The following is a 12,937-nucleotide window of genomic DNA, read 5'->3' on the forward strand; positions in this document are numbered from 1 at the left end:
ATGCGTTCTGCCTTTTGAGAATGGGACGGGGGGATCCCCATCCACCCAACTGGGTTTGGCCCTGAGACTGGATCCCTTTCTCCTTGTTCCCTTCAATTGTTCAAAAACTGGGGTCAAACAACATGAAAGGAGAGAAGAGAGAGGAGTGAAGGAGGTGCCTATCAACGACTGAAGAGAGCACAGACCTAGACCCGGTCTCAGGACTCAAGCACCAAGGGCTTACTGACACACACAACACACATGAGCCTTGAAAACATTGTGCTAAGTGAAAGAAGCCAGTCACAAAAGACCACTCATTGTGTAATTCCATTTATATGAAATGCTTAGTGAAGGCAAATCCATAGACACAAAGTAGATTAGTAGTTGCCAGGGCTGGTGAGGCAGGGGAGGAAGGCTAGGGGGAAATGTGGAGGGACTGCTAATGGGTGCAGGGTTTCTTTTAGGGGTGATGAAAATGTTCTAAAATTAATTGTGGGCCAGGCATGGTGGCTCACACCTGTAATTCCAGCACTTTGAGAGAGGTCGAGGCAGGCAGATCACTTGTCACCTAGGAGACAAAGGAAGACTCCGTCTCAAAAAAAAAAAAAAAAAAAGGCTGGGCACGGTGGTTCACACCTGTTAATCCCAGCGCTTTAGGAGGCTGAGGTGGGTGGATCATGAGGTCAAGAGATGGAGACTATCCTGGCCAACATGGTGAAATCTCATCTCTACTAAAAATATAAAAATTAGCTGGCCATGGTGGCACACACCTGTAGTCCCAGCTACTTCGGAGGCTGAGGCAGGAGAATCGCTTGAACATGGGAGGTGGAGATTGCAGTGAGCTGAGATCGTGTCACTGCACTCCAGCCTGGCAACAGAGCGAGACTCCATCTCAAAAATAATAACAACAATAAAATTAATTCTGGTGATGGTTGCACAATTCTACACTAGAAGTCATTCGACACTTTAAGAATGTGAATTAGGCTAGATGTGGTGGCTCACACCTGTAATCCCAGGACTTTGGGAAGCCAAGGCAGGTGGATAACTTGAGGTCAGGAGTTCGAGACCACCCTGGCCAACATGGTGAAACCCCATCTCTACTAAAACTACAAAAATCAGCCAGGCATAGTGGCTCATGCTTGTAATCCCAGGTACTTGGGAGGCTGAAGTGGGAGGATCACTTGAACCTGGGAGGTGGAGGTTGCAGTGAGCTGAGATCCCACCACTGCACTCCAGCCTGGATGACAGAGTGAGATTCTGTCTCAGAACAAAAAAAAAAGGAAGGTGAATTATATGGTATAAGGATTATATATATACACACACACACATATATATATATATTTTTTTTGAGACATGGTCTTGCTATGTCACTCAGGCTCTTGGCTAATTTTTTTTTTTTTTTTTTTTTTTGATAGAGGCAGGGTCCCACTACGTTGCCCAGGCTGCTTTCCAACTCCTGGGCTCAAATCATCCTCCAACTTTGGCCTCCCAAAATGCTGGGATTACAGGCCCTGCACTTGGCTAAAGCTGCTATTTTTTAAAAAAGAAAGGAGGAGAAACAAGGGCTGAGTCCCCGTGGTTGGCCCCCACTCGCTCTCTGGCCTCAGCATGGTGGCGTCTCCTTCACTTGATGGAGAAGCGCAGCCGCACCTGGAAGTGTTCACAGCGGGCGTGCTTCATGGTCAGCCCATAGATGGGAGTCAGGTCGACTTTCACGCCCGGCGGCATGCTGAACTCCAGTTGCTGTAGCAGGATGGCCAGGAAGAGGAAGACCTCCCACTTGCCCAGGACCTCCCCGATGCACCGGCGCTTGCCCAGGCCAAACAGCAGTATCTTCTCACTCAAGGGCTTGTTAATGGTGGTGCCTTCGGCGGTGAGGAACCGCTCCGGCCGGAACTCAGATGGGTCCCCCCACAGCTCCCTGCAAGAGGAACAGAGGAGATAGAACTTCAGGGCTGGGGAGGCCCTGGGAGGAGGGGCCTGGGGGAGGGAGACTTCTGTTGAGGTCACAAGTGTGAGGACATGTTGAAAGCAATGAAGGATAAGTGGGAAGGAACCAATCTGAACTTTGATGCTTATTCTTTTTTCCTTTTTCTTTCTTTCTTTTTTGTTTTTAGACAACCTCTGGCTCCTATAAGCCAGGCTGGAGTACAGTGGTGCCATCTTAGGTCACTGCAGTCTCTGCCTCCCCAGCTCAAGCCATCCTCCCACCCGAGCCTCCTGTGTAGCTAGGACTACAGGCACCATATCCGGCTAATTTTTTTGTGTGTGTTTTTTTCTTTTTTTTGCAGAGACGGGGTTTCAGGGATCTCAGACTCATGAGCTCAAGCGATCCACCTTCCTTGGGCTCCCAAAGTGCTAGGGTTACAGGCATGAGTCACCACACCTGGCCTGATGCTTATTTCTTTTACAAAGCTCTCTCTAAAATGACCAGCCTTAAAGATAGTGCCTTTTAATATTAATTTACTTTAAATAATACTTTATCTAAAAGGAATTTAAAGAATTAAAACAGGCTGGTTTTGGTGGCTCACATCTGTAACCCTAGTACTTTGGGAGGCTAAGGCAGGAAAATCCCTTGAGCCCAGGAGTTCAAAACCAGCCTGGACAACATATGGAGACCTTGTCTCTATTTAAAAATTAAAGTTTAAAAAAAAGAAAGAAAGAAAGAAAGAAAAACATACGTCTCTTCATCCTACTGAAAATATGCCTCCCGGCCGGGCACGGTGGTTCAAGCCTGTAATCCCAGCACTTTGGGAGGCCGAGACGGGCGGATCACGAGGTCAGAAGATCGAGACCATCCTGGCTAACCCGGTGAAACCCCGTCTCTACTACAAATACAGAAAACTAGCCGGGCGAGGTGGCGGGCGCCTGTAGTCCCAGCTACTCCGGAGGCTGAGGCAGGAGAATGGCGTGAACCCGGGAGGCGGAGCTTGCAGTGAGCTGAGATCCGGCCACTGCACTCCAGCCCCGGGCGACAGAGCAAGACTCCTTCTCAAAAAAAAAAAAAAAAAGAAAAGAAAATATGCCTCCCAAGGGGCCTCAACAGTATGTCCTGGGTTATGTTTATTGTTTTGGAGTAATGATGACTAGCATAAACATTGATAGCGTCTTCACACTCAAGTGTCCCAGTGTGGATGGTAAATTATATGGTCCCCCTACCCATACACCAAAGTGGGGCTTTCCAAAGAGAGGTCTCTGGGCCATTCACATCAGAATCGCCTGAGGCACCCCACCTGACACCACAGTAGAATCCTAGGGGAACCATCAGCTGTAACAAACATCTTGGTTGATTTTTTTTTTTTTTTTTTTTTTTTTTTTGAGGCAGAGTCTCACTCTGTCACCCAGGCTGGAGTGCAGTGGCTCGATCTCAGCTCACTGCAACCTCTGCCTCCAGAGTTCAAGCGATTCTTCTGCCTCAGTCTCTGGAGTAGCTGGGATTCTAAGCACACCACCATGTCTGGCTAATCTTTTTCTTTTTTTTTTTATTTTCAGTCGAGACAGGGTTTCACCATGTTGCCCAGGCTGGTCTCGAACTCCTGACCTCAAGTGATCTGCCTGCCTCGGCCTCCCAAAGTGCTGGGATTACAGGCATGAGCCACCACGCCTGGCCATCCTGGTTGATTCCTGTGCACTAAAGTTTGTGAAACCTTTGTAAATATTGTCATTTAGAGCAGACTATACAGCAACTGAGGTTCCCTCCTTTCATTATATAAACAGTTCCTAGCGGGGACAAACAGCCTTCCTGACTGCTGAACCTGCACACATTTTTCCATGAGGGGTGTGTACTCACGAGTCGTGGTTGACCTGCCACTGGTTTATGAAGACACAGCATTCCCTGGGGATGTAGAAGCCGTTCAGTGTTGTGTCCCTTGTGCTGAGGAGGGAAGAGGGCACTGTGAGACTCAGGGCTGGAAAGCTGGGGTGTGTGTTGTTCCTACCTCCACCCCATCCTGATAGCCTGCCCACTGCCATCTCCATCCCTACACTGGGAGGAGAGGGGAGGAACAGGGAAGGGGTAGAGTCATCCTCCCTCTTCCTTGCCTCCTGTTCTTTAACTTCAGCAAGTATTTACTAAACTTCTCTTTGTGTCTGGCTGTGCACTTGGCTGTTCTCTGGAGCCAAGAAACAGGCAATTTCAGATAAATGTTTTTCTATTTTCTATTAAAAAAAAAAAAAAAAGCACGCAGCCTGGGCCAGCCCTGGGGAGTTTCTAGCCTGGCTGGGGATTCAGGCCTCTTACTCTAGGAATACCTGGAACAACATTTGGGCGGAAGTAAGTGCTCACTAATTCTCTTGACATTGTTAAAATTTCGGGGCATGATCAAGTGCTGATGGCTGTAAGTCCTATAAGACATCAGGAGTGGTCCGGGCGTGGTGGCTCAAGCCTGTAATCCCAGCACTTTGGGAGGCCGAGACGGGCGGATCACGAGGTCAGGAGATCAAGACCATCCTGGCTAACACGGTGAAACCCCGTCTCTACTAAAAAAAAAAAAATACAAAAACTAGCCGGGTGAAGTGGCAGGTGCCTGTAGTCCCAGCTACTGGGGAGGCTGAGGCAGGAGAATGGCGTGAACCCAGGAGGCGGAGCTTGCAGTGAGCTGAGATCCGGCCACTGAACTCCAGCCTGGGCAACAGAGCGAGACTCCGTCTCAAAAAAAAAAAAAGACATCAGGAGTGAAGCTGTGCCAGCTGGATGAGTCAAAAGGCTTCTGGGGAGAGGAAGCTCGCATCAGCATTGACTTTGAGCAAGGGTAGGATTCTGGTGGTCAGAGAAGAGACTAGAAGGCATTCCAGGCAGAAGGTTCAGCGTTACCAAAATTCGAGGCCAGTAGGGTCATACTTGTGAGGCTGAGGCCGACCTGGCTGGCACAGAGGGCACTGGGAGGGAGGGAATATGAGCAGAGGGGAATGAGCGCTGAGATCACAAGTGGAACTTTCTTCTGAGAGCTGGGGGTTAGATTATGTTTGGACTGGATGGGGGCAGACTGAGGCTGGGATCTGTGTGGAATGAGGTCGGGAAGGAGATGCTGAGCCAGGGCCAGGGCTGAGAAGCCAGGAAGAGAAAATATGGCAAGGACTTCAGAGGGGGGAGGGCAGAACCGGCAGCCCTCACGGTGAAGGGGACGAAGGAGGAGTGTCGGAAGGTCTCCAGGATGAAGGCCTCCAAGTAGGGCAGCTAGGGTCTGTCAGAGAGCCGGGGTTGCCGCCCCCTGCCAATCACAGCATCTGTAGAACACAGAGGGCAAGCAGAACTCATGGGCTGCCCTAACTGCCCCATGAATTGTCCCCTCTTATACCCCATGTCACTCTATATAAGACTGTCTATTCACAAGTCTGCGACCCCACTAACCTCCCACATCTTCTAGGCAAGGGCAGGCACTACTGTGTGCCCAGGGCTTGCACACAGTAGGCACATAACAGGTGTTTGTAGACTGAACGCACAAACTGGGTCTCAAGGCTTCTCCTGGCCATAGGGTTGGGGGCCCCCATGTACCCAGCTCCTTCTGGATCTTCCTCTGTATCTCGGGCCTGGCCACAAGGTACATGAGGCTCCAGGAGATGGCTGTTGCAATTGTGTCAAATCCTGGACCGTGTAGGGTAAGGTGAGGAAGGAAGGAAGACAGAAACAAGGAAACCAGCATTTCCCAATTATCTACTATGTGTGTACCCAGCATTAGCTTTCTCTCGCCCTAGCCCGTGAGTTTCCTGAGGACAGAGGCTGGGTCTTTTCAACATAAACTTGAGATACAGGTTTCAGAATTAGCTGCCAGAATTACAGGGGCCTAGACTTACAGGCCAGAGAACACTTTGTTGTTCAGATGGGGAAACTGAAGTCTAGGGGAAGAGGAGGACTTTACTGTGTCTCCACTGGGAATTGGTGGCACCGCCCAGGCTCAAACCCTGATCCTAGGCCATGTCTCAGTATGTTGTACCATCTGGTGTAGGGTTGGCGGGTTGTTTGATGGACTGAGGGACTGGGCAAGACTGTGGGTGAACAGCAGGCATTGTTGGATGGAGGGGCAGGGTTCTGACACCTGCTCCGAAGATGTCATTGACAAGGTTGACAATCTTCTCCTGGGGGATGAGGTTGCCGCTGGCTCTAGGCCCCTTCTTGCTGTGCTTGAACAGGGCACCCGTGATGTCCTGGACACTGTTCTGAGGGGGCACACACTTAGAGGTATCCCTGGCACTTCCAAGGTCAAAGGCTGAACATTGCTCCACACCCCTCGCCTGTCCCTGGGGGCTACTCCTCCCACTTGGTCTCTAGGCAGGGGGCTGTAGCTCGCAGCAGGAGCTGGTAGCAGCCCTGGGTATGACATAAAGTGTCATTTTATGCCCCATTGACCCTTCTTTCCAATAACCCCAGGGGTCCAATTTCAAAGGAGGAAAAGGTTAGTGTGAACACAGGGAAGCAACGTGATGCCAGAGCTGGGGATTAGCCTCTGTTGAGATTCAGGTTTCTGCAGAATGAAAGCTTTCTCACTCATCGGCCCCCTACATTGCAGGGCTCTGCTAGGGCCCCATTTCCAGGACTTTTTTCTTGGGGGCTTTGAGGAGCCCTGAGAAAGGGGCTTCAAGGATGAGGAAACTGAGGCCCAGAGAAGGGGAAGAGTTGGCTCCAGGTCACACAGCTGGTCTGAGGTATCCAGAGCCTTCCTAGGCCTTGGCAACACAGCAGCTGTGTGAGCATGCTAGAGCTGGGAGGGAGGGGCCATACCCAGGCCCTGCAAGGTGCCCCTCGCCACCTGTACCCCAGGCTCACCTTGTCAAAGTCCTGATAGTGTTCCTGGACTGTTTTCTGCAGGAAACGCCGGAACCTCTGGTTGAAGGCCTTGAACCTCTGCAGGGCAGTGTTGGTCAGGTAGCAAAGGATGGGGAAGAAGTCCACCGGGTTCCCGGAGGAGGCACTCTCTACGAACTCATGACTGTTCTTCACGAGGCTGAGCATCTCATCACTGCTTTCGGGGAAGTGCTGTCCAAAGCACATGGCACCAATGACGTTGGCCACTGACACCACCACTTGATTGTAAGGGTCGAAGTGCCCAGGCCCTACCATCAGCTCCTGCAACCTGCTGATCAGGGCCTCAGCCTCCTTGCTCACATGCTCCTCCTGCTACCTGGAGGCTGGGTCAGAGGCGATGGAGAAGGTGTTGAGGGCTTTCTGGGCCAGGTGCCGGCGGGCAGCCCACACTGGTCCAGAGTCTGGGCTGAAGGACATGCTCTGGCCATCAATGATGAAGGTGAAGCTGTAGAGGTCAGGCCGGCCCTTGAAATCGTCACCCTGCCGCACCAGGGCCTGCCGGATGGTATCCAGGCTGCTCAGCACCAGCACGGGTGTGGAGCCAATGCAGATCTGCAGCACATCTCCATAGAGCTGGCTCATCTTTGACAGTGCCAGGTGCGGGTTCTTCCCCAGGGTCAGCACATGCCCGAGCAGGGGCCAGCCCCATGGCTCTGGTGGACTTTTCCGGCCTTTGGGGACCCGAGGCCTCAAACCCCTGAGCACCCAGAATACCAGGCAGAAGATGGCAGAGGCCAGGAGAAGCTCTGTGGCCGAGAAGGGAACAGACTGGGACAATGCCATCTGTACCAACTACAGGGAAAAAGGAAGGAGGGACCAGGCTGAGGGTTGAGATGGAGACATTCGTTCATTCATTTCCTCAGTCATTTGATAAACACTGATGTGTGTTCTGTGCTTGGCTTCCAGCTGGATACCAGAAAGACTAAGATTCATCTACCATGTGTCCTGTGCCCCCAGAGCTCACCCTTTGAGCATCACAGAATCTGAGAGCTGGCAAGAAGCCTCAAGATTCCCAGCCTGAACCCTGGCTCTCTCCTCCACCCCTACTCTCAGTTTCTGCTTCTGGGGCTAGAGTAGAGGCAAGTGACCACCCCAAAACGGGGAAGCCAAGGACAGCACCCTTGTCAGCCCTTGGCACAGCATGCACGTGTGGCACAGGATCAAAGGGTCCCTGCCAGTGCTGGCTTTCTGCTGATACCATCTACACACCCAGGGGAGCGGGAGCTCCCCCTACCCAGTGACACTGAGGAGGCCAAGGTCCCAGGGCTGATTCAAATAGCCTGTGATGCCCCCTTCCCAGGGCACTCTTTATCAATACCAGGAAGGGCATCTCCTCCAGGGATGAGTCCCCATCCTCTCATAGTCTTGGAGGTTGAGGTTGGGCTGCAGCCAGGGCCAGGGCTGCCCTTGTGCTAAGGGGGAAGCCCTCCCCATCTCTCTCCTTAAAAATGGCTTAGTCCAAACTGCTCATTTAAAATGGGGAAACACAAGTCAAGAGCTGAGTAGCAAAACCTGGAACCCAGGCCCCCTACACCTAGCCCAGGCTCCCCATCTTTCTGTCTCCACTAGCTCCCAAGTTCTATAATTGGGGATCCCAGAGATTAGAAACTGGTCCCAAGAAAGCTACGTGTAGAGGCAGGTGCTTGAGATTAGCAGAGTTGTAGTGGCTGGTCTGGAGCATCTGGCTCTAGGTGGGTGGCCTTTTTATAAACACCACCCGCTATCGGATTGGCCTGGTTGTCCTGGTCACCTAATATCAAAGCTGGATCACTGAACAAAGTTGGAAGGATCAACCCTTGACCTTGGGCCATGATCCCTCAACTCCACCTACTACCCAAGGCCCAGGGTGACTCTTTGGGGATAGGCCAGAAGGGGTGCTGGGTCCCTGGGGATGAAGGTACAGCTTTCTTCAGGGTTCAGGGTAGGGAGCCTATTTCTCTGAAGAGTAGGGTAGGGTCTGGGAGTGTGGGTTAGGCCTTTGGACTGATCTGGGCTTCTTTCCCATCCACACATGAGGAAGAGCTCTGCCAGGGCACTCAGTCTAGGCCAACCAGGCTCACGGCCCCTCTCCAGAAGGATGTTCTTCTGTATATCCTCCAACAACCTGCAAAACCAGACAATAAATGGGCATGTTCCAGCCACTCCTGATTTTCAGCCCAAGTCTCCAAGTGGAAAAGAAGAGATGATAAGGATTTTGCATACTAAAGAGAGGCCTCCCTCATGCAAAAAGAGACATAACCAAATGCAATATGTGAACCTCGACTGGATGTGGCATTTAACCAAAAAAAATTTAAAAATTTACAAAAGGCTTTTTGGGGACAATTGGGGACATGTGAGCATGGACTGGAGATTAGATGATATTCTGGAATAAATGTTAATTTTTTTAGGTATGAACAGAGTGTCATGGTATGTGGGAGTGTATTCTTGTTCTTAGGAGATTAATGCTGCAGTGTGGAAGTGTCAAGATCCCTGCAACCTCCTTTTGAATGGTTCTGTTAAAAAATGTATACCTTTAGGCCAGGTGCGGTGGCTCACACCTGTAATCCCAGCACTTTGAGAGGCCGAGGTGGGTGGATCACCTGAGGTCAGGTGTTTGAGACCAGCCTGGCCAACCTGGTGAAACCCCATCTCTACTAAAAATACAAAAATTAGCCGGGCGTGGTGGCGCATGCCTGTAATCCCAGTTACTCGGGAGGCTGAGGCAGGAACATCGCTTGAACCCAGGAGGTAGAGGCTGCAGTGAGCTGAGATCGTGCCACTGCACTCCAGCCTGGGCGACCGAGCGAGACTCAGTCTCCAAAAAAAAAAAAGTACACCTTTAAAAAGTATAATTGGATTGTTTGTAACTCAAAGGTTTACCCTTGCTTGAGAGGATGGATACACCATTCTCCATGATGTGCTTATTTCACATTGCATACTGGTATCAAAACATTTCATGTATCCCATAAATATATATACCTACTATGTACCCATAAAATTTAAAAAAGTATACCTATCTATCAATAAATCAAGAGAAAGTAGATATGAGAAATGTCAGCTATTCATGGACTTACGTGAGGATATATGGTGTTTGTTATACTAAAGGAGTCTTTTTTTTTTTTGAGACGGAGTCTCGCTCTGTCGCCCAGGCTGGAGTGCAGTGGCCGGATCTCAGCTCACTGCAAGCTCCGCCTCCCGGGTTCACGCCATTCTCCTGCCTCAGCCTCCTGAGTAGCTGGGACTACAGGCGCCCGCCACCTCGCCCGGCTAGTTTTTTGTAGAGACGGGGTTTCACTGTGTTAGCCAGGATGGTCTTGATCTCCTGACCTCGTGATCCACCCGTCTCGGCCTCCCAAAGTGCTGGGATTACAGGCTTGAGCCACTGCGCCCGGCCCCTAAAGGAGTCTTTAATATGGACCCAGATCTCAGTCAGGTCTAAGAGGAGGATGAGGGCAAGCCTTAAATTGGATGTGAAAAGGAAGTTTTCTATCTTTTTTTTTTTATTTTTAAGATACAGAGTCTTGCTTTGTCACCCAGGCTGGGGTTCTGCACCACAGTCATGGCTCACTGCAGCCTAGACCCCCTGAGCTCAAACAATCCTCTTGCCTCAGCCTTCTGAGTAGCTGGGACCACAATCACAGGTGTGTGCACCTTGCCTGGCTAATTTTTTATTTTTAAACATTTTTTTTTGTAGAGAGGAGGTTGGACCATGTTGCCCAGGTTGGTCTTGAACTTTTGGGCCCAAGCAATCCTTCTGCCTTGGCCTCCCAAAGTGCCGGTATTACAGGTGTGAGCCACCGTGCCTGGCATGGATGTGAGAGGGAAGTTTTGATTTAGACGTGAGTGGGCTTTTATTCCTGAAAATGAGAAAACTGTGGGATCAACCTGTGAAGATGCCAAGGCACATTGATGGGGAGTCCAGAGGAACAGAGCATGTTGGAAGACCATGAATGGGAGAAGAGGAAGGTTGTTTTCTGCCTATATCTCCATTGGGTTCGGATGACTCAATGAAAAAGGTTAAGGTTTGAGGTCAGGCTCAGTTTTATAGAAAATGGACTTTTTCTTTCTCTCTGTCTGTCTCTCTAATTAACTAAAGTCCATGGTTTACTTAGATTCCCTTGGGTTTTACCTAATGTCCTTTTCCTGTTCCAGGACCCATTGGATATCACATGACATTTAGTCATCATGTCTCTTTGGACTCCTCTTGGCTGTGACAGTTTCTCAGGATATCCTTGTTTTTGATGACCTTGATAATTTTCAGGAGTACTGGTCAGATATTTTGTAGGATGCCCACTATTGGAATGTGCCTGATGTTTTTCTCATGGTAAGCCTGGGGTTATGGTTTGTTGGTAGGAAGACCTTGGAGGTAAGGTGCCATTCTTGTCACATCATATCAAGGTTACATCCTATCAATATGACTTACAGGAGTTGATGTTGACCTTGATTACCTGGCTGAGGTAGTGCGTGTCAGGTCTCTTCACTGTAAAGTTACTCCTTTCCTCCCTTTCCATGCTGTACCCTTTGGAAGGAAGTCACTATGCACAGCCCACACCAAATGAGTGGAGGGTTATGCTCCTTCTCCTTGAGGAGGAATTATCTCCATAAACTATTTGAAATTCTCCTGTGTGAGAGACTATTTATCTTTTTATTTTTAATGTTTTCTTAAAACTTAAAAATATTAAATTACAGGATACAATATAGAAAAGTGCATATGTCAGCTGGGCCCAGTGACTCATGCCTGTAATTCCAGTACTTTGGGAGGCCGAGGTGGGAGGATCACTTGAGTGAGGCCAGGAATTCAAGACCCGCCTGGCCAACATAGTGAAACCTCATCTCTACTAAAAATACAAAAAAAATTAGCTGGGCATGGTGGCGCACACCTGTAATTCCAGCTACTCAGGAAGCTGAGGCATGACAATTGCTTGAATCCAGGAGGTGGAGGTTACAGTGAGCCAAGATCTCACGACTGCACTCCAGCCTGGGTGACAGAGTGAGATTCTGTCTCAAAAATACCTAAATAAATAGAAAAATGCGTGTGTCATGTATAGCTTGATCATGTGTAGCTTGATGAATTTTTGCAAATGTAACAAACACACATATAACCAGCTGTAATAAAGAGACATCATGAGCACCCAACAAGTCCCGTTGTGTTCTTTTCTCAAGGGTACCCATGACCCCAACGTCTATTGCATGAATTTGTTTTGCTTGTTGTTGCATTTTATGTAAATGAGATCATGTCATATGTACACTTTTTGGAGGGGAGCCAAGGAATTTTAAAAAGCTAATAGATTTTTTTAGAGCAGTCTTTGGTTTACAGAAAAATTGAGTGGAAAGTGTGATGAGGGAGGTAAAAGCGCCCATCACCCCCACTCTGCAGTTTCCCCTATTATTAACATGTTGCAGTGCTGTAATATATTTGTTACAATTGATGGGTGAATATTGATACATTCTTGTTGTTTTGAGACAGAGTCTCAGGCCTGTTGCGATGGCTGACACCTGTAATCTCAGCACTTTGGGAGGCTGAGGCGGGCAGATCACTTGAGGTCAGGAGTTCTAGATCAGCCTGGCCAACATGATGAAACCGCATCTCTACTAAAAATACAAAAAATAAGCCGACAGTGGTGGCGCATGCCTGTAGTCCCAGCTACTCAGGAGGCTGAGGCAGGAGAATCATTTGAACCCCGGAGGCGGAGGTTGCAGTGAGCCAAGATTGCACCACTGCACTCCAGCCTGCGCCACAGAGCAAGACTCGTCTCAAAAAAATAATAATAATAAAAAAAATAAAATAAAGAGAGACAAAGTCTCGTTCGGTTGCTGAGGCTGAAGTGCAGTGGCACAATCTCAGCTCCCTGCAACCTCTTCCTCCCAGATTCAAGCGATTCTGGTGCCTCAGCCTCCCAAGTAGCTGGGATTACAGGCACACACCATCATGCTTGGCTAATTTTTGTACTTTTAGTACAGATGGGGTTTCACCATGTTGGCCAGGTTGGTCTCAAACTCCTGATCTCAGGTGATCTGCCCACCTCGGCCTCCCAAAGTGTTGAGATTACAGGTGTGAGCCACCACGCCCAGCCTTTGATACATTATTATTAACTGAAAACTATAGTTTAAATTAAGATGCACTTTGTGTTGTACAGTTCTGTGGTCCCCCACCTGCACTTTTTTTGTTGTGGTGAA

At 49.4% G+C, this 12,937-nt stretch overlaps 1 protein-coding gene across 1 annotated transcript; it reads right to left on the minus strand.

The window, feature by feature from the left end:
* Positions 1–1,602: 1,602 nt before the first annotated feature.
* On the minus strand, positions 1,603–7,564 carry LOC117071589 (cytochrome P450 1A2). Its single transcript, XM_033191693.1, is given in 6 exon segments — positions 1,603–1,900; positions 3,770–3,853; positions 5,058–5,205; positions 5,474–5,563; positions 6,015–6,135; positions 6,743–7,564. Coding segments are annotated over 6 exon segments (1,563 nt in total).
* Between the last annotated feature and the right edge of the window lie 5,373 nt (positions 7,565–12,937).

The sequence above is a fragment of the Trachypithecus francoisi genome, unplaced genomic scaffold (genome assembly GCF_009764315.1).
Source record: "Trachypithecus francoisi isolate TF-2019V2 unplaced genomic scaffold, Tfra_2.0 Lachesis_group3, whole genome shotgun sequence".
Taxonomy (NCBI): domain Eukaryota; kingdom Metazoa; phylum Chordata; class Mammalia; order Primates; family Cercopithecidae; genus Trachypithecus; species Trachypithecus francoisi.